This window comes from Vipera ursinii (genome assembly GCF_947247035.1).
Source record: "Vipera ursinii genome assembly, chromosome: 1".
NCBI classification, from domain to species: domain Eukaryota; kingdom Metazoa; phylum Chordata; class Lepidosauria; order Squamata; family Viperidae; genus Vipera; species Vipera ursinii.
This window is the reverse complement of record NC_139512.1, coordinates 36,594,179-36,616,494: the sequence shown is the minus strand read 5'-3', so window position 1 is coordinate 36,616,494 and position 22,316 is coordinate 36,594,179. Positions and strand designations below refer to the sequence as shown.

At 38.2% G+C, this 22,316-nt stretch overlaps 1 protein-coding gene across 1 annotated transcript; it reads left to right on the top strand.

The window, feature by feature from the left end:
* Positions 1 to 525: 525 nt before the first annotated feature.
* Positions 526 to 15,898, top strand: HHIPL1 (HHIP like 1; the record flags this gene model as incomplete). Its single annotated transcript, XM_083353804.1, has 9 exons — positions 526 to 798; positions 6,070 to 6,716; positions 7,959 to 8,102; positions 10,272 to 10,600; positions 10,766 to 10,892; positions 11,757 to 11,902; positions 13,581 to 13,662; positions 13,924 to 14,006; positions 14,618 to 15,898. 9 exons carry the CDS (start codon positions 526 to 528, stop codon positions 15,229 to 15,231), a joined length of 2,445 nt encoding a protein of 814 aa, XP_083209930.1. The 3' UTR covers positions 15,232 to 15,898.
* Positions 15,899 to 22,316: the final 6,418 nt, after the last annotated feature.

Sequence of the window (22,316 nt, the reverse complement as noted above, 5' to 3'; positions counted from 1 at the left end):
TGTGCCCGGCGAGCTTGTTGGATGCTGTTCCAGCGCCTATTTACACGCCCCGCGCTGGAGGAAGGCGGCGCCTCCACTTTCCTTCCCCTCTTTTGGATCTGATGTGCTTTTGGAAAGCTGAGGGCGGGGCGGGAAAGGGGAATCTAAGCTTCGCTTGTCCACTGGGAGAAATCCACCACTTCACTTAGAAGGCCGCGAGGAGAATCGCACCCGGTGGAGAATTTGCTGGCCTCTCTCTTGACTTAAGATTGAGTGCGTCTCTCTCTCTCTCCTTTTCGCGAAGGGCCCCTCCCGCCCTTTCTGAAAAGGCGCTTCCAGCCCAGCGCCCATATAACAATCCCTAAACAGGCTGCGAGATATAAAAGGCCCGACGGGATCTGCCGAGGGGAGCGACGCGTCTTCTGAAGGCGGCGGGCCGAAGCCTAAGCTGGAGAGGATCATGCTCAGGTCGGCGCTTGGGAACTGCCGCTCTCTCGCTCTCAGCAGCTACACGGCTGGACCGAGCCTACCCTAGCCCGAGGAAGCATGGCGAGAGTCGCCGGCCGCCGTTCCTGGGCTCTGGTAGCCTTGCTGGCCCTGTTCGCGGAGCTGGCGTCGAGCCACCCACAATGCCTGGATTTCAAACCGCCTTTCAAGCCTCCTCGCGCGCTCGCTTTCTGCGTGCAGTACTCAAACTTTGGCTGCTGCGATGCCGGGCGTGATGCTGCCCTGTTGGAACGTTACTATCGCATCAGCGAGCATTTTGACCAGGCCACCTACACCAATTGCGCCAGCCACCTGCAGAACCTCCTGTGCCAGGTGAGGGGGGAAGGGGGCCGGGGCGCGGGCCAGATCTGCCCACCATACCACCACCACCACCACCACCTGCATGCATCCATCCATCTCTTTTTTTTAGCCAGTTTGGATGGTGCTGGCACTGTCCCTGCTCCACTGAAATAGCAAGATTGCCTGCGTCCATTTCGCTTGGTAGGTAGAGACCATAATTTGGTCTTATCTGCCTGCAGAAGGTCTCTTCCAAAGTTCAGTGTCGGTCATCGGTCATCGTTGAAACTTTGAGGATGACAACCCAAGTCTGCTGCCCTTGGGATTTGTTGGACTTTAACTGCCAGGTTTCTTCACTAGCAAAAAAGAGTGAGAGTTGTCCTGCACGCTATCTTGAAAGCATTTGCTTGAAATAGGAAGTGTGAAAAAGACCTTTGCTGTCAATCAGAATATAAGACTAAATAGATAAATGAGGTCACCTTATGTAAGACAGATAATGTCCTAGACCAGGGGTAGGCAACCTTGGCTCTTTTATGACTCGTGGACTTCAACTCCCAGATTTCCTGAGCCAGGTGGCTCAGAAATTCTGGGAGTTGAAGTCCACAAGGTTGCCTACCCCTGTCCTAGACTCTGCTGCTGTTAAAGGAACACCACTAGGGTGTCCTTCATTTTAATGTAGTTAAGCAGGTAGTGCAACCCCTTCTCCCTATTTAGGCAAGATATTATGCAATACCAGTTCATCACTTCACTATTTTCTGTTCTGTAGTTCCTCTTTTTTTCTGCCAGCTTCCTATTTTTTATTAAAAGAAGGCTTTAAAAAGTTAAATGGGAAGGGGATCTGTTAAGAATCAAAATGGATATCCAAGAACACCATGATACTTTTGGGCACTGTGGTAGTTACCCTGGCATAACACAGCATTCTTTCTTTCCTTTTACCTTTCAGCAATTTGGAGATTTTTGTATAGCTGCTTATGATGACTACGGTAGTAGTCACTGATAAATTCTTTGTCCAACAAAAATTGCCCTTTAGGTGGGTGAAATAAATAATTTACTACCTGATATGTGCTTGCACCACTTGATTTCCACAATACACATTGAAGACTGATATTCTGTTCATCCCAGATGCTAATACTAGTGTCTTTCATATAATATGTGTAAAAGTTGTAAGAGTTTCTGGACCAAGGGCTTGCAGATGCCTCTTATCTATGCCATAGATTAGTAAAATTATTTTATCTGTTCTTAAGACATGAGCTTTCCTCCAGCACCAGGTGTACTGGACAGGTCTGAATGAATGTGCTGTGTGCTTCCTATTTCTATAAGACTGCTACGGATATATCTGGTGGTTCACTTTGCCTCCACCTTGTGCCTTTTCACTGTTCAGCAAGATCATCTTCCAACATTGAACGAAACAAACATGATATAAATATTTATTTGCTTGAGTTTCATTGTCCTACACATTTCTGAATTTACTGAGAATTGCTTCCGTTCAAATGCTGTCAGCTTTGTCTCATATTAGCAGTATGATATGATTGGTTATGCCTTATCCCTTTTAAATGCAAGATTTAAAAGGGCCTAGAACCATATAGCGTATTTTCCTGGCTGTATCCTCAGACAACAGTCTTTCTACTCCAAGTATCTGTTTTGTATCTGTTTTTTACGTATTGCCCTGTTAACCGCCCTGAGTCTCTTGAGAGAAGGGCGGTATATAAATTAAATTAATAAATAAATAAATAAATAAATAATTCAGTATTTCTATTAATTCCAATGTTTTTTAGAGAGAAATGGTTTGACATGAATCACATAGCACATTCGTTCAGACCTGCCTGTACAGAGCAACTATCTAGCTTTGAAGAATTTTGCTCAATAATTAAATATGAACAAGTATAATATTTTTGATTCATTTATTTAACCATGTTCTCTTTAGCTTTAGAACTTGTGTGGGAAAAAGATCATGTTTAAGATCATATCTATCCAGAAAAATTGAAAATTCAAAAGGGTTCACAAATGTTCAAGCACCACTTTATAAACTAGGTCGATATCATTCCCTCTGTTTCTGTCTTCAAGTTGGGAGGGGACAAAACAGCAACAAATCAGGAAATGCTGAGCTTTAGGAAGCATTAAAATTTGAAATACTGTAGTACAAAGTCTTTAAAAGTGAAAACAACTTAAGGAGATAACCCTCCCAAATAACCTGATGAAGATCACCTAAGCTCAATTGGTCTGTACCATGGGCCACTATAGTTAAAATGTTGGTAGCAGCAATGAAAGTTATAGTTTGCTTCAAATGCATTTGTAAAGGAGAACTGAAAGCAGTAGTTTTCCACTAAGAGGAAATTATAGCAATTTTATAAGGTGTATATGAGATGTGCCAAGTATACATAATAGATAAACAAGTCACCCTTTAACAACGCAAATTCTTCTATTCCAGCTGCTTTCACTCATTTCTTAAGGGTAAGAAAAAAATGGAATATTGTACAATCATAGTTGTTTAACTTTCATCTTACTAATCAACCTAAAATTTTGTGAATAAAAAGCTTTTCCTGGTTGTTAGGCATATGGTGTTAGCCTACAATGTTGGGTTGAAAATATATTAACCATGATGTTATGTCTTTAAGATGTTAATTGGCCAATGGGTGTGTAAGTGTTCTCATGGCCATAAGAGAAAGCTAGGAACGTAGCTTCTCTCTCTCTCTGAATTCACTGCTCTCTACTATTACTGTTTTTGCTCTGCTGTTGGTTACTACTGTTGTAAACCTGAACTGTGTATTGACCTCTGGACCGGTAAGAAGACTTTGTATTTTGGATTACTTCTTGGACTGTTGCTATTGTGAATGACCTGGACTGTTTATTTTTGACTGTGCATTGTTTTTACACCACCTCAAAAGTAAACTACTTTTTGCTTTTACAACTCAGTGTACTCTTGTGTGACTCTTACTGCTCTCAGTACCCTTCCTTGTCTGTGCAATTCTTTGGTAGCACAAGGAGACCTCTGCACAACAAATTCCTTAACACTGGTCCTAGTGCCAGTGAGGTTTTGGGTCAATGAAACTCTTTACAGTTTTAAGTGAAATCAGATGTTGTGCTGGATTCTTTCTTGCATCTTGTCCTCAACTAGCCCAGCTGTATACTTACTTCATCCAATAGTATGACTAAAAAGATGACGAGAAGAAGCATTTGAATTTTAATAGTGAATGTTAAGGTTTTTTTAATTTGTAACATAAAAATACAAAAATGGCATTCAGTATTGTCTGCAAATCAAAAACCCAAATTCTCCTCTTCCATTTTTATGTCTTTCTAGTTCTTTTTTTTTGTGGGGACAAGATTTGTTATTTTCTCTTAGCAAATTAGAGCTGCCATATCTGAGCTGCAAAAATGTGAACTACCACTAGGTGGTAAGCAAAAAATTAGTTTTATGTATCATTAAGCTGCCATCTACTGGTTGTGTGGTCCTTTGCAGCCCACATATAGTAGTGTGATTTGTTACCAATGTGTAATGAAAAGATCAGTTATATTTCCAATATCAAGGGACAGAGTCCTAGGGGCTATGCAGCATTTTATTGCTTCTCAGAAATACAGGAGTAACTAAACTATAGAAAACAGACAAATAGATGCAAATTTGTACAATGCATAGAGCATTGCAGTATTTCATATTTTGTTCATGTAGGTGTCATATGAATCAGATCTCATTTGTATCACATCTCATATGTATCATATGGTAAATGCTAAGTATATTTGCAATATGGTATGATATTTTAGCATGGTGATTTCTAGCTGTTTTCCCCATATATTTATTTATTAAGAGATATTAAGTGTTTTTTATATGATTGGATACTTTTATTCAAGACACCAGGTTTTTCTCTGAACCATATTTAGCTTATACTGGCTGAATGCATAATGGGAAAATAACAGTGGTGTTTACTAGTTTTGTTTTAGAGATTCAATTTGGTGAGGTGGTTAAAGACATTGGACTACAAACTGAGAGACTGTGAATTCTAATCCTGCCTTAGACTTACACTTGGGCAGGGCCAGTCACTCTCAGCTCTAGGAAGAAAGTACAAGCAAGCTATTTCCAAAAGATGTTGCCAAGAAAACTGCAGAGACTCTGGAGTTGCCCAGAGTAAATTTGGATTTGATGAACCATAACAACTCCTATCCTTAAGATATATGCTGCAGTGTTTGAGCAAATACTCTACAGCTGTTTTGTTTTTTTAAAGCAACACTTCTTGTACGAGATCCCTATTTATTTATTCGATTTTTATCCCATCTTTATTATTATAGTACTCATTCCTCCTATTTTCCTCAAACAACTACCCTGTGAGGAGGATTGGGCCAAGAGAAAGTAAATAGCCCAAAGTCATCCAGCCAGTTTTTCATAAAGGCTGGACTGGCATTCATGGTCCCCTGGTTCCTAGGCCAGCACCTTAACCATTAACTGGATAAGAGAGATTTATTTCTTGGTATTGGAAATGGACATTGTCTTGTATTTACAGGAAAAATTTATGACAATACATTATGCAATAACCATTCCAACATTACTTGCAGAGTTGTCCACGAACAAGAGAACAACAGATGGCTAATAGACTTTCATTCTGAATATCAACATTCAAATCTAACTGTAAAAAAGTGCAGTGAAAAAACCAAGTAACTATTTTGTATTTGCAGATAGAGAGAGAAAATTTAAGATGCAGGCTATTCTGGGCATGAACTATTTTTGCAGTGACCTGGAAATAGTAGAAATCACAAAACAGTTTATGAATTCTTTTTTAGTCCTTCACACCCTTTTTCATAGGTCTTTTTGATATTTATTCTGCAACTTTCTAAACTATTATAAAATACTTATTGTCTTACAGTGCTATCATTTTATATGTTTTAATTCTCTTGCATTGTTAAATCTTCCAAGATTTAAGTAATGGTTATGCTGCCCTTTGCAGGCTCAGTTATCTACATACTGTAATATGGCAGACTTCTGATTGGCCCAGCTTATAGATAAACTAGATTTAATCTTACTAAATGGCTGTGCTAGGGGAGACTTAAATGGGCAACTACCTTTCTGAGGCTCCAAAGGAACAAATGTGGTTGATTATATTATGGGCCCACATACAATACTTACGCTTAATAGCCAGAGTCAGATCATTTTATTTCAATACTGTACTGTTGAATGAATATTTACCATTTTCCTAGTGCAGGTTCAGGTCTGTACTGAGAAGCACCTTCCATTCACCTATTTTGTCTAAAACAAGGCTGCTCTGATACTGAAGCATATGGGGGAGCCAAAACCACTGATGTGAGATCCTCTTTTATTTTTAGGAGTGTTCTCCGTATGCTGCTCATTTGTATGATGCTGAAGACCCTTCTACTCCAGAGAGAACTGTTCCTGGACTTTGCCAAGATTACTGTATACAAGTGTGGCAAGACTGTAGGTCAATGTTCCATTACTTCACTCCTGATAAAGATTTACTGGCCCTGGAAAATAACAGGGTTAAATTTTGTCGTTATTTGTCCTTAGATGACACAGACTACTGTTTTCCTCACCTCTTAACTAATCAGCGTCTTAATCAAAACCTTGGATTAGTGACTGCTGATTCAGAAGGGTGTCTGCAGTTGTGCTTAGTTGAAATTGCTAATGGGCTTAGGAATCCTGTTGCTATGGTACATGCAAACGATGGAACTCACAGATTCTTCATTGCAGAACAAATTGGTTTAGTCTGGACCTACCTTCCCGATCTGTCACGGCTTGAAAAACCATTTTTGAACATCAGCGAAGCTGTACTTACCTCACCTTGGGAAGGGGATGAGAGAGGATTCCTCGGTATTGTCTTCCATCCTAAATTCAAATTTAATGGTAAGGTGTATGTCTACTATTCAGTTGAAGTTCAGTATGAAGAGAGAATCCGAATCAGTGAGTTCAGAATTTCTCCTGGTGACATGAATTCAGTGGATCATGGTTCTGAAAGGTATGCCCCTTTACATGTCCAATGTATTTAAGACATTTAATGGCAAATAGGAACAGTACTTCTAAGGATTGGCAATAGTGCCTAAATTTAATATCTGCATGTTTTAGTTGCTTGCAGTCTAATGCATATGTATACCAAGGTGTTCTTATTATGAAGGCATTTTAAAAGAAGACATTATATGTGCTACATCTCAAGTGTAAATACTAAATACACTTCATATTATTTAAGTCCATATGTTTCTTAGATACTTTTTGAATTCATCTTACCTCTAATCTGAGTAGCATATAATAATATAGTTTATTGAAGAATAATTATTAGCTAGCTATCATCACAGTATAATCTTGGGCAATAAGATAAATATTGGAAAATGTAAAAAAATCCCTCATGAAAATTGTATTTATTTGCTTCTTACTAGAGTCACTAAAGATTCTTTCCTCACTGAATCACATTTGCTAGTAATCCAGAGGATTTCCACAAGTAACTTTATTACAATATGTAGTTTGGTTATCATGGCTTCAGAATTGGGAGCTATTTTCCTTTCCAATCTATTGACTTAAAATGGGTGCTTAAGGGAAATGAGATCCAGCTTTCTGGAAGTCACGTGCTTATGGAAAGCATACCCAGATTATTTGTGCCAGAGGCAACAAGTGTTGAATGAGCAAAATGCTCCATTTCACAAAGAAGTGAAAGACACAAAAGAATCTAGTAAATATTTCCTATGCTGATATTACAAATTGTTTGTCTGAACCATTGTGAATTCTGCTAGTCAAAATAGATAATAGTGAATTAGATAGACCAGTTATCTGACTCATTATAAAATGGCACGGGTTCAAAAAACGCTGAGATGGAACAATAAGTGAAGCACTACTCCAGATTGAATTATTATATTACCCTTTGAAGTTCCCCCCAAAGTGTTACTGTATTGACTTCCATAAATTTTCCCAGTGTTGGTGGCCACACATAAGCCAAATAAATATGTTTAACAAAATAGCCATTTCAGAAAACGTATTACACCTATTTTATTTTTGCAAGAATTTGAAAGGTGTTCTGGTTTATGTCTCTAGTAAAATAAAACAAAAGCCAATACTGGATTGGTTTACACCAAGCTCAAAGTAAGAATGTACAATATGGGTATACTTGAATTAGGTTAAATTCAGACAGGCAGTTTTGAAAACCTGGTTTTGTTGTAGTTTCACTATATTGTTTGTATAAGATTTGTGCTTTCTTCTTTTACACTCCTAGGATAATTCTGGAGATAGAAGAGCCAGCTTCCAATCACAATGGAGGAGAACTACTCTTTGGAGATGATAGTTATCTTTATATCTTCACAGGAGATGGAGGAATGGCTGGTGATCCTTTTGGGACATATGGGAATGCTCAAAACAAGTAGGATCTTAAATTCATAAACTTTGGAAAAGAGGGAACAAATAAATTGTATTGTTTCTGTTTATTGATTTGAAACGACTCAGTGATGGCATATATTTTATTGCTTTCTTAGATTGAAACTTGGTACATATTGCAATAAAATATAAGGTTATATCAAGGGGATAAGATAATTTTTATTGAATTTTTTTTAAATAAGATAATCTTTATTGTCATTTTTTACTGTGGGGACAATGGCACACATCAAAAATGAAATTTAGTTGCCCGCTGTCAAAGTGAAACACATACATGACACACACCTAAAACATACTATAAACAACATATTTATAGACCCACACCCCTAAATATACATCACAATAAAATATTAAATACAGTTGGTTATTATGTCCTATCAAGTCAGTGTTGGCTTAGTGACCTCATATGCTCCATGATGACAAGAATAGGTTGGGTGCATCTAAGTCCTATAATTTTTAATAGGAATTAACTTAAATCAAAACTAAAATTTATTGGTTAATTTAAAATAAATTATATTCAAATAATTTTGTTTTGATTAAAGCTGTGTATCTGTGTCCTTCATGTCACAATTTCTAGTATTTCATGATTCAATTTTATTTTGCAAGTATTGGCAGTGGCGTAGCATGGGGGGTGCAGGGGGGGCCGGCCGCACCGGGCACAACATCTGGGGGGGCGCTCGCACTCGCAGCTCTCTGCCCCTGCCTGGCTCACTCACTCTCTCTCACTGCAGTGCTGGCTGTGCGAATCCGAGCCGAGCCGCCGTGTCGCCGCCCACTGTGGAGGGGGGGTGCCAGGCATGCGGTGCGGAGAGAGAGCGAGGGACTATCTGGGGGAGGGACAGTGCAGCGGCCGCCCAGCGCGTGCTAAAATCGAGTGCTAAAATCCACGGGTTAGGGGGCGCAAATTACTTACCTTGCCCCGAGTGCTGACAACCCACGCAACGCCACTGAGTATTGGCAATTGCAACAACAGTTGAACTAATGATCTCACACATTCTCCCAAAAGGTCTAGTTCCAAATACCAGACATAGAAGCTAATACTTAGACTTAGATGCTAGTAACAATATTATTACTACATTTTTAATGATCTTTAAAGCTGAGATTTTCCAAGTGGCTTAGAAATTTATCAAGAAATGACTAGTGAGTTATTTCAGTGTGGAAAGATGGAAGCAGATTTATGAGCACATAAATAGATTATGCCCTGTAGGCTTCACAAAAGAAGCTCAGAACATATTGTGCCTAAGGTATGTTATATTAAAAATCCAAATATTGAATTTGCTAATACTCAGAACTGAATTTGCTTTGCTACTACTTGGATAATTCAGTTAATGACCAACAATATTTTTTAGCTCTTAGCTACCAATTCAGTCTTTCACACACCCAGTTGGATGACTTTGAGCCAGTCACTTTCTCTCAGCCCTAGGAAGGAGGCAATGGCAAACTGCTTCTGAAAACCCTTGCCAAGAAAACTGAAGGGATTAGTCCAGGCTCTCACCTGGAGTCAAAGGAACACACGTACACAAAAAATGTGCTCTTGCCTTAGTTCTGAAAAGTTTTTCTCTTCACCTTCGCTCAATATTTAATGAAGGAGATAGAATTTCAGATCTTTTATGAGGAAGAAAAATAGCAGAAAGGGCAAAATGTTTGTCACTAAGGTAGTTTTGTACTTTTTCTTTGCCCTTATCGCATGGTTGCAAGGAGGTGCTGAGAAGTAAGCGTCATTCAATTTAAACTTCCATCTCTTAGAAAATAAAGAATGGTTTTACTAATGCTAATTTCTGTTGGAAGAATGTATTCCCTGTGGCTCATTTCTGCCTCAGATGAAATACCAGACACTGTAGTTTGCAAAGCTGCTGCTTCAATAAATGTGAAGCGTGCCCCTTGCTTACTAAAAATGCCAATCCCTGATTTACCTAGAGATTGAAAATGCAACCCAAATAATGCAACTAAACTCTTAAGAACCCCTTCATCCCAAACTTTTTTTAATTGTATTTCTTCTGAAAACATTGTACAAGAATGGGAAAAGTTTTTGTCAATATGTAGTGAAGGATAGGAAGAATCTAAATGTTTTGTATAAATGAATGCAACCCTTTCTTTCTTGTAAGAGAAGTTCCATTTTAAAAAGTACTGTTACAAATTCTTTATTTGCATTCAACAGGTCAACACTGCTAGGCAAAGTACTCAGAATCAGCGTGGAAAACAATGATGTTGGACCTCTTTATCAAATCCCTCCTGACAATCCCTTTGTCAATGAATCAAAAGCCCGACCTGAAGTCTATGCTTATGGGGCAAGGAATATGTGGCGCTGTTCTTTTGATAGGGGTGATCCCATTACAAAGGAAGGGAAAGGGAGGCTTTTCTGTGGTGATGTAGGACAGAATAAATTTGAAGAAATTGACATTGTGGAGAAAGGGAGAAATTATGGCTGGAGAGCAAGAGAAGGATTCAGCTGTTATGACAAAAAACTTTGCACCAATTCCTCTTTAGGTAATTATGGGGTTTGAGTAATTGAAGTAAATAATGTATGGGGGAAACATTTTCATATTATTTTGTTCTCTTTTATAGCCTATATCTATGAAAAGTTTATACTTGATTATAAAAATGGTTAGTTTGCATGCTATATGTATAATTCTACCTTTTCCCATTCTGCAGATGATGTCCTTCCAATATATGCTTATCCCCACAAAATGGGGAAATCAGTTACAGGAGGTTATGTCTATAGAGGTTGTGAGTCTCCAAACTTGAATGGGCTCTACATATTTGGAGATTTTATGAGTGGGTAAGTGACAGTAGGCCAGTATTAGATAAATGATGAATTAGATGACATCCTGTGTTAGTTACAGTGTTTAAGGCAGCTTTACTCTTTGCTGATAACCCTCCTAACATTTAGCAATATGCCATCCATTGCTACTCTACTGCAATTGATATGTCCATCGTGTTATGTTTCTGCTATATGAATGTACATGTGTATAAACATTAAAAATTGGATGAACTATTAGTGAACCACTATTAAAAGTGTACCACTGAATACCTCATAGTAAAATGCCACTGTTCAGAAACTGGATATTCATTTTAAGAAGGATTATATGCTATTGCTGCTGTCATAAATGTTAAACATACAGCTCTCAATATTTTGATATGTTTGCAGTATTTAATAATTAAATTCCAAATCTAGTTGACCTTTATAATTTATATAGTTCAATGTCTCATATGTGGTTAACTTTAAAGAAACAATTATACCTGAACCAGGTGGTCCTCACTTACCAATTGCAATTGGGACTGGCAACTCTGTCACTAAGTGATGTGGATGTAAAGTGGAACATCTTGTAACCACACTAACTTACGATGTCATTTTCAGCTGCAGTCATGAAGCAAATCACTACAGGTCATTAAGCACAATGTCACATGGCTGCAACTTGTGACTTCTTGCCAGATTCTCCATTGGCTTAGCTTATTGGAAACAGGCTGTAAAGGTTGCAAATTTTCTGTCTCAGGTTGCAGACACACACAGACATAGTTGCTAAGGAGCTGTGCAGATAACAGTAGACAAGATAGTAAATCAAAGAATAGGATAATTAAAAGCTTTTCTCCTTGGTTTATTTCATACAAATCACAATGTTCTTTTTTCCTTTTCATCTTTCAGACGTCTCATGTCTTTGAAAGAGAATCACAAAACTGGGGAATGGCAGTACAATGAAATATGCATGGGAAAAGGCCAAACATGTATGTTTCCTGGACTTATCAATAACTATTATCAATACATCATCTCTTTTGCTGAAGATGAGGCAGGTAATAGCTTGATTCTTTAAAATGTGGCTAATATTCTCAAGCATGGGAAAAGCATAAAATTATAAAGTTCAAATGATCAACAGGAAACATGAATTTCCAACTTTTGGGCATAGGAGCATTTGAAAGTTTGAAAACATGTCACAGACAGAAAAACCCTGCTAGCAAATTACAGTAATTCCTTTGGATTTCTGTGAAAATATAGACATTTTTAATAGAAGATAGATAGATAGATAGATAGATAGATAGATAGATAGATAGATAGATAGATAGATAGATAGATAGATAGATGATAGATAGACAGACAGACAGACAGACTGTATAACCAAAATATAGTTTGATGTATATGTATACATATATACACATATATGTACTATACACACACACACACACACACACACACACACACACACACAGTGTCTGTGTGCTGTATGATGTAATTCCTTTCATATTTAAAGAGTGAATACTGTATTAGCATGCCAGCTAAATGGCTGACTTTTTGCAGGACTACTTTTGTTAGATAGTAGTTCGCCCCAGCCACTCAGCTTCTAGATGCTTTTTCATTGCCTATAATTTCCATTCAGCATGCTAAAACCTGGCTGGGCAGGATGGAGTTATCCATCCTGACCGCATAAAATTAGAGAAATTTGGTGTATAGTTTGAAGTTACCATGTTTCCCTGAAAGTAAGACCTACCTCCCGAAAATAAGCCCCAGCTTTATTTTTTGGGGTGGACCTAATATAAGCCCTACCCCAAAAATAAGCCCTAGTTTGGGGGTGAGGTGGATGTCTAAAAATTAAGCTGGAGGTGGAGCTGCCCCACGCACCCCATACCCACTTACCAGGCTCCCATGAATCGACACCTGCATCTCCTCGCTGGCCCACTTCTTCTGTGGCGTCCCCCAGCCTGCATTTCGCAATCAGAGGCCTTTCCGAAAGGCCTCTGCAGCTGAGAACCAAACTAAGGATTCAATCTGTAATTCAGTTCTCGGCTGCAGAGGCCTTTCCAGAAGGCATCTGACGGTGAAATGCAGGCCGGAGCTTCATTCTCAGCTCCAGAATGAAGCTGCTTCTTCGACCGCAGAAGAAGTGGGCTGGCTGGCTGGGGCTATTGGTGCTACCACCACGAGGTGAGTGACACCCCCCGAAAATAAGACCTGGTGCCTCATTTGGAGGCAAAAAACAATAAGACCGGGTCTTATTTTCAGGGGAACATGGGATAAGTGATATGGAATAGGCCTGTATTATTCTTGTGAGACAGATGATTGAGTGGCTGAGGAAAGTCTATTGGTATGATCATATGAAAAGCAAAAGAGATTAGTAAAGGTTCTCTTGAACTGGGACTAATTCTTGTATATAATCATGCAATTCTTTTGGTCAGCAAAAGAGAAATGATATAACATTGCCCCCTTTGAACTCTTCAGTTTAGTCCATAGCTCTGGGATTTCTTAGTGGATTCCCATCCATGAACTTCACCAGATACCTCAGTGTATTCGGAGTCCAGGCATGCATCTGCCTAATTTTAATTGTAAGTTTTGAGTAATGTGTCAGAAATTTCTATGCATTGTCTTAAAGATTAGTTTCTGACAGGTTTTTGTGATGTCAGATTACTTTCTTTGCCTGGTAGGCCCAAAAAAATACATATAAACAATTTGTTTCTTTTTTGTTGTTATTTCCTAAAGGGGAACTTTATTTCATGTCAACTAGAATACCAAGTGCCACTGCTCCGAATGGAGTCATTTACAAAATAGTTGATACATCACGGTAAGACTTGGTACATTTTTGCTCATAAACATGTAAATGCTGATGTGAAGAAAATTTTGGCCTTATTTACTGAGTTTGAGTCTTTCTCATCATAGTTAAACTGCCAACCTTTTATTGAATCTGCAACAAGTACTGCTTATCACAGTACTTCTAGCAGTGAATTTCCTCCATTGGCAGTGACTACGTGGCCATTTATGTAGGTTCTTTGATGTTCTTTATCTTTATGATACTCTGTGTGTTTTTTCCTCTTAATTTCATCAGGAGAGCATCACCTGGAAAATGCCATGTTGACCCTTTGCCAGTAAAAGTGAAAGGCAGGCTCATTAAATTTGCTCCAAAGGAAAGTGAGTAATGGAGATACATATTATTAGGGAAATTTGGGGCTAAATAATTGATTCATGCAAGGAAATGAAGCTAATATTCTGATTAATGGGAAAAAAGTGAATATTTTGCTTTCAAGAAGGTGAGCTCATTGGCTGTAAGATAGAGTGGACATGGAATACAATAACTGAAAGAGAATTTCATTAAAGCCAGCTTGGCTTATACAGCATGTTACCATGGGCAACTCCAGTTTGTGATCATGATTTTTTTTGTCTTAAAAGAGTTTACTTTTGGAAACCCCTCACACTGCATTGAAAACAGAATTGACATGGAGTTAGGGGCAGAAGGGCAATTCTGTCTTCAAGTGCCCAGTACCTCCCAAGTTTTAATAATTAAGGCAGCAGAAATAGGGACAGACTTGCTCTGTAAAGCACTCGTTTTCTCTGCCCCGGCCCATCCAGCCCTCTCAATCTCAAATACGTTACTGACCAGTTTCATTTGATTTTCATCTGGTTATGAAAGTTAGCAATCCTTAATCTGCTTCTCCTGTTGCCATCGGCAGTTCAGTTTTTGTATCAGATAATATGGTTTGAAGGACCTGTTAAAAATACTTCTCTTTGTTATTCTTTACTAGAACTGATAGTGAAAATGCCTACGCGGGATCGTAAGATAAAAGCCACAACCAGAGTCCCAGCAAGGAATAAAGTAACTACAGAGTCTTCACAAAGCACAACTCCAGACTGGATGGAGCAACTCTTGACTCTGCTTAGGAATCAGAATGGATGGCAGATGACTACTATAGCACCAACACCCAAACCTTTAAAGCCCAGGAAAGGAGGAAGGCCTGGGAGGAGACCACATCGAAGAAGGAAGAATAGGCCTACCGGTGTCTCCCGACAGCCACAGAATGGTGCAGTCCGACTCATGAATGGCAGCACAAGAGGCAGAGACCAAGGAAGGGTTGAAATTTTTATCAATGGAGAGTGGGGCACTGTATGTGATGATTTGTGGACTTCTAAAGCAGCTGCAGTAGTTTGTCGTCAGTTGGGTTATGCTTTTGTAATCCGGGCCACCAAGAAAGCAGAGTTTGGGGAGGGACATTCACTTTCAATTTTACTTGACGATGTTCAGTGCGTAGGACATGAGAAGACCCTTCTGGAATGTTCCCATTCAGACATTGGAAAGCACAATTGTTCCCACAAAGAGGATGCAGGAGTGATATGCAGTCAAGAAGAAGTTTTTGAGTAGAAATACCTACAGTATAACATGAGTTTGTGCTGTGACCTTTTTAAAAAATAAGACCACATGAATACACTGTTATAGTTATCAGATTGGCATATGGTTTTGGAAAGATACATGCCCATAGGGCAGGCCGGGATGGTAATGCTTCAGTATGCCCATGGGATTCCCCTGCTTCACAAGCTGTAGTTGTGGTTAACAAGTATGGTTCATTACACAGCCAGATGTTGAAACTGATTGGGCATTTTTATTCCCCTATCAAGTCCTTCCCAAGGGCTTGGGATAGGCAGGTGTGGGTGTTTGATGATGTTAAAGGTATTGGCACAGGATGTAAGCTATTCCGAGTAAAGCTGCCTATTGCAATTGATCAGTGGTGATTTTGTCAGTGCCAATGATATTTGGATGGTGCTCTAGTTGTTTTGGAAAATCATTATGGGATTGCATGCAAGGCATCTATTACTATCAGTACTATCTTTCACGAACGAAGGCGAATATACATGTCCCAGGATAATGTTGCAGGATCCAATATGGATCAGTCACCAGAACGAGTGGTTTTGTCTTCCTAGCTTTTGGATTCATGCTGGAGCCCCCATCCTCAGGGAGCTTCTCTCTAGCTGATAGAAGTTCCACGAAGATGGGCTCCAAGCACGAGTCTGAAAGCCTGGAAGACAAAACCTCTGGTCCTGGTGACCGACCCAGATTGGATTCTGGTACTATCTTTACTTTCTTTTGCCACAATCGTTCTATCTCCAAGATCACTGCAGATGGGGACTGTAGCCATGAAATTAAAAGACGCTTGCTCCTCGGGAGGAAAGCCATGGCAAATCTAGACAGCACACTAAAAAGCAGAGATATCACCCTGTCAACAAAAGTGCGTATAGTCAAGGCTATGGTCTTCCCAGTTGCAATGTATGGCAGTGAAAGTTGGACCATAAAAAAGGCTGAGCGCCAAAGAATTGAGGCCTTTGCACTATGGTGCTGGAGAAGAGTCCTGCGAGTCCCTTGGACTGCAAGGCGATCAAACTGGTCAGTCCTAGAGGAGATCAACCCTGACTGCTCTTTGGAAGGCCAGATCCTGAAGCTAAAACTCAAATACTTTGGCCACCTGATGAGAAGGAAGGAAGGAGAAGAGCCTAATGCTGGGAAAGATTGAGGGCAAGAGAAGAAGGGGACAACAGAGAATGAGGTGGCTGGATGGAGTCACTGAAGCAGTAGGCGTGAGCTTAAATGGATTCCAGAAGATGGTAGAGGACAGGAAGGCCTGGAGGAACGTTGTCCATAGGGTCGCGATGGGTTGGACACGACTTCGCAGCTAACAACAACAAATTTAGTCCTATGTTGAATTATATAATTATTGCAACCTCATTGATTAACTTTAATCATCATGGCTAAAGGATTTATATTCATATTCTAGTCTTAAACCAGACTAGAATATAATTTATTTAATTTTGGAATGCTCTCTTGTGTGAATTCAGGCAACTGTGGTTCACTCAGTAATGGGTTTTAAACGAGATCTTAAAATAGCGTACAAGAAGTTTTCAATTTATGATCACAATTGGGAGCAGAATTTCTGTTGCCAAGCAAGGTGGTTAAATGAGTTTATCTGATTTTACGATAGTTTCTTGCTATATTTGTTAAGGGAATCACTGTTGTTAAATGAATCTGGTTTCCCCCATTGATAGCTTTTCAGAAGCTGGCTGGGTAGGTCTCAAATCACTTGAACCTAGGACACTGCAACTGTAATGAATACATGCTGGTTGCCAGGTCCCTGGATTTTGATCACACGGAGATCCCTCAAACCGTGGGGATGTTGCAACAATGATAAGTGTAAGGGATCAGTTTTAAGCCACTTTTTTTTAGTACTGTTATAATTTAGAACAGTGACTAAATGAATGTTTGTAAGTCGACTACCTGTATAAACCTACCATTAAGAATAGCGTAAAACACATAACTGATTATACAGTTATGCAACTGAATCATATTCAAAAAAGTATTATTAGAATGTAATAAGATATCTGAACAGTCTCTAATTGGAGATAAAACCACGATACCATCAATAATGAGCTTTGCTTTCTGCATTTGCTGACTGACTTTATACTCATTTGCATACTCATTGTTTCTTAGAAACTACTAATCTTCTGTTCAGGCACTTATTTGGGAGATTTCAATAAAATGCTGGTTGCAAAATACTTCTAAAATACAAGTTTCAATGAGCTTTTATTATGTTTGTTTTTAACTCCTTAAAAATATTGATTTACCACATTAGATGAATCTTCTGAAAATGAATTAAAAACAGGAAAGCCAGTTTGGCCTAGTGGTTAAGGCTGCAGGGTAGACAGTGGGAAACCATGAGTTCAAGTTCCACTTCAGCCATGAAAGCCAGCTGAATGATTTTGGGCCAGACACTCTTTCTCTCAGCCCAGCCCACCTCACAGGGTTGTTGTTGTGGGGAAAATAGGAGGAGGAAGATGTGTTGAATATGTTCGCTGCCTTGAGTTACTTGTATAAATGATAAAGGTAAGATAAATAATATCATTCCAAAGGTTTTTCTTTTCTGAAAATATTCTATCATTGATTAACATGAAAGTAAGGGTTATCAATGAAATACCACTTTTAAATCTTCATTTTTGTGAGAACTATTGTGACCATAAAAATAGCAATTGACTTTCTCTATAAATGAATATGACTAGTGAATTATGGTTTATTTAATATGTCACATAATCAGGGTCTCGGGTTTGTTGTGAGATAAACAAGCCAGAGAGAAATCATGATTGAATTCCTGTCCATACAACACTCTAAACAAGCCACAGTTGGAGCTGGCTGTAGTTATTCATTCTTCCCCTGAGTGTGATGATCTCAAGAGAACAACTGACTACAGGGAGATTTATTTTTCAATAGTTCCTATATGCATAATTCAGAAAAAGGTTTAATATGAATGAAAAGTATCAGGAATAGAATGTGATAAAACAGAATTTAAAAATGAATTATGTACAAATGACGAACGTGATTGCTAAAATGTTGACATTTGAAACTGAGGTAATTGGTAAAATGGGCCAAGAATTTGGGTTAAATGTTCAAATAGATCAATGGGAAAGAATATGGTCAAAAGATTTGAAACTCACATTATCTTACATTGTAAAAAGAAAACTTTTTAAAAATGATGTATCATTGGTATACGACACCAGAGAAATTATCTAAGATGTGTAACGGTACTTCTAATCACTACTGTAAGTGTGAAAAACTTAAGGGCCTATTCTGTCATGCATAGTAACTTGTGAAAAAGCAAAACAAAACAAAACTTAAGTGCAATATATATGGTGATGCAGAGAATTTTTAAAATAATAGTTCAAATGAAACTGGAACTTTACAATTAGGGCTTATACACAGCCACTAAAAAAGGCTCATGGACTATTTTATATATTGTAACTGTAGTGATGTTTTTGTAAGCACAGGAAAATCAGGAAATTCAGGCAATTCAAATGAATATAAAGATTTATTGCAAATATATGCTTTCTACAAGAATCTGAGCTACTAAAGGTCAAAACAAATAGGCAGTAAATAAAAGTCAATAAAATTCAAGGTAGGCTGGATTTAGATCTCTTGTGGGCACAAAAAGACTCAAAACTGATGATGCATTTGATCCCTCCTTCAGGCTTGGCCTGGTTGTCTCCTAATTATTATATGCGCAAAGAAGATGTAATTACACTGTTAGAAAGACCTTGAGAAACAAGGCAAAGAAAAGCTACCTTCTAGGGAATGGTCAGATAAGAGAGGGCATAGTCAACATAATGAGTGGAGAAGAAAGCGGTTGAGTAGGAACCCTCCCTAGCTTTTCAGGCTGTAAAGGAGATGGTGAAAGCTTTGTACTTTCAGACTTGTAGGATCTGATAATGTAGCCTTACAGTAAAGTAGAGCTAGCTCATCTGGTCATGTTTCCTGTGTGGTGAATCTGGGAAGCCTGACATAAATTAGGTCTTATATGTCTGATATCAAGTTTTTGTTCTCCGGCAACATCACAAATAATTCGAACCTGGGCTGATTATATATTAGGCAGTTGTTTTAACTCCCTGAGCCACAGCTTCTTTCTCTATTAGCAGGAAGCAAGGGAGATATGTGTTAAGTATTTGTCAAGGCTGTTTACTGATAGAACTCAGAAAATTGTGATTTCACGTTCTGCCAGCTTTGCAGAGCATAGTAATTGGGATAGAGTACATGCCAACACAGAGGTGTTTATTCCACAACATAGTGATGGATCTCAGGAAGGAGGAGCTACAGAAGACCCATCATCAGGGAAAATGGGTAGCAGGTCAGAAGAGTACCTCCTGATAGATACAAGGCAAGTGAGGTTAAACTATGTAGTATGTGTTATGAACCTTGCAATTACAAAAAAATGATGTCCTTACTGAAAACAGAATGAGAAAAATGGAAAAAAGCCATGGACAAGGAAATGGAATCTATGGATGTGCACCTAGCGTTCCTTGCCCATGAGATTACCAGAAGGAAAAAAAGCCATGGATGTAATTGGGTATATAAAAAAGGTGTTACAAAAAATAATGAACTGCAATACAAGGCAAGACTGGTAGCACAAGGATTCACACAAAAAATAATAATTTGGGTGATATATTAATGAAGCCTTTGAATTCAGACAAGTATCAAAATTGGGTAAAGAAGTTCAGACTAAAAGCCATTCAGCTGTAAGTGGGAGGAGTGTCAAGGTAATTATGAACACTTTCCATTTTCATAGCTGATTTTTGACTTCTGATTTCTGGGAAGCCTGAAAGCAATGGATCAGCCTTGCAATTTTCAGATGTTAGCCTTCATTTAGTGACATCCGAGTGATGGTCCCCAGCCGATTCTTACCTCCTTTGAAAGTCTGGGGCCTGCGGTAATCTCATAAAGCTGGGGTTTGCTCTTGGGGACAGGATTAGGCCAAGTGAAACTAGTCCTTTGTAAGAGGGTTTCCTCAGAAAGGCAAGGCAAAGGGAGTATTCCTGCTAAGATGGGGATATTTGGCCAATCCCCCAGAGGAAGCGGGCCCTACTCTGAATCTGCTCCATAGGTTCATGAGGACATTTCCGCAAGGCTCACCTAGCCAATTTCCTTCAGTGAGGGATGGCCCAAGTGCATGCCCTTTCCTTCGCTGGTTTTTTTTCTTTTGTTCCCCATCGTTCACTCTAAGGGGAATCCTCCTAAAGCTCAGGCCAGCAGAGTAAAACCTACCCAGAAGGCCCTTGGAATCATTTTCCAGTACCACCCCCAATCATCCACCGAGGGCAGCTATGGAACATATTTGGAATGGAGAGAGCCTGGTGCCTAGACTTATCTGTTATTAAGCCAAACTCCATGTACAAACCAGTATCTGTTCCCCTTCATGACATGATTGTTTTTGTTTGGGCCACAGTCAGGGCCACTGACAGCTCACAGAATTAAAGGCCCACTTCACATGCAGCGCTAGCCAAACAAGTCTTGGTATCCTCTCCATCATTAATGTCCTTTCTTTGCAGAGAGTACATTCCGATACTGCCAGTTTCTTCAGAAGGGAAGTGTCTCCCCAACTAAAGTCAATCCAGAAGAGCCCAAAGAGCAGTGGAGATGGGCTGGAAAGGCAAGTTCTTTTTTTATTATTATATATTTTATTAGAATTTTTTTTCTTTAACATAACATAAATCATTGTAAAACAGAATGTTGTCTGGGTGACATTTATAAAACAATCTTTAACAATTAATTTCTATAGTCTATATTCCATCTGTCAATTTCATTTGATTTCCCCTATCTCAAACGAATCATTCTTTGCAAGACATTAAATTAAAACAGTTTTGTTTAACAACAGTTAAATGTAAAGTTTCAATAATCTTATAAATCGTTTTAGTTGCCTTATCATAGGTCCTGGCACTATATTTATTTCAGCTTATCTCCCCCCCAAAAAAAGAATATTTACAAATAACATTTTTTTTAACACTCAACTGTATTTTCGTTGGTGAATTTCATTTTTTCCTCCCTTCATGCAAACCCTCTCATACTTTATATTTCCCAGTCAATAAGTAAATGTAAAAAGGAGAGAAAAAAAGGCAATAAAGAACAAGAACAACTTATTTCTCCCTTAACATTCTAAATATTCTTACAGATAACAATCAATTCAACATTCAACTATATTAACATTTATGAATTTAATTCTGTTTTTCCCTATAAACCCCTCTATACTTTTATATTTCATAATAAAAATACTAAGGATAAACAGATATAAAGTTAAAGAGCGAAAGAAAGAAAAAAAAGAAAGAAAAGAATATATATATATATATATATATATATATATATATATATATATATATATATATATATATATATATATAGAGGAGGAAAAGATATATATTTCTTCCAATTCAAAATATATCCATTCCTTCAATTTCCACTCTTCTCAACCTATACTGAAAATATATTTAATCTATTTAAGCTTTAAACATTCCCTTCCATATTTCTAGTCATCTAGTCCTCTAAAGCTCATTTAAAACATATCTTTTATGTTTTATTCCTATTTAAATTATTCCAACTTAAAAGAATAAAACAAAAGAGCAAAAGAAAAAGGGAAGAAGGAAGAGATTTTTTTTTCCTCTGAGAATATATTTCAAAATTTTCCCATTGTTTAGCCAAATTCAAATAGATGGCTCTTCTTTCCCCTATTCTTCAAATTGTTTAGAAATATTAAAATATTTCCCATTTGAATTAAATCATAGTTTTTTGTTTTATATAGTTCCATCTTCCAATCTCTTTTCTCAAAGTTGCATTTAATCATCTCCGGTATCTTTTCTTGAAAGAATTCTTGAAGTGAAGTTGAGTTGAAAATAAGTTGGTTCATACTCTCAGGGTTCTTCTGTATTAACTTGTAGTTTAAAATCATTATCCTTTGGGAGTTTTGCTGCTTAATGTATAATTTCTTCTGTAAAGCAAGTATTTCAATTTTTTGTTCTATATTTTCAGAGATTTCTTGAAGTGAAATTACATTGAGAATAAGTTGATTCATCCTTTCAAAATTATTCTGCATCTCTATGTGATTTAAAATCATTGTCCTTTGAAAGTATTGTTGCTCATCACATATT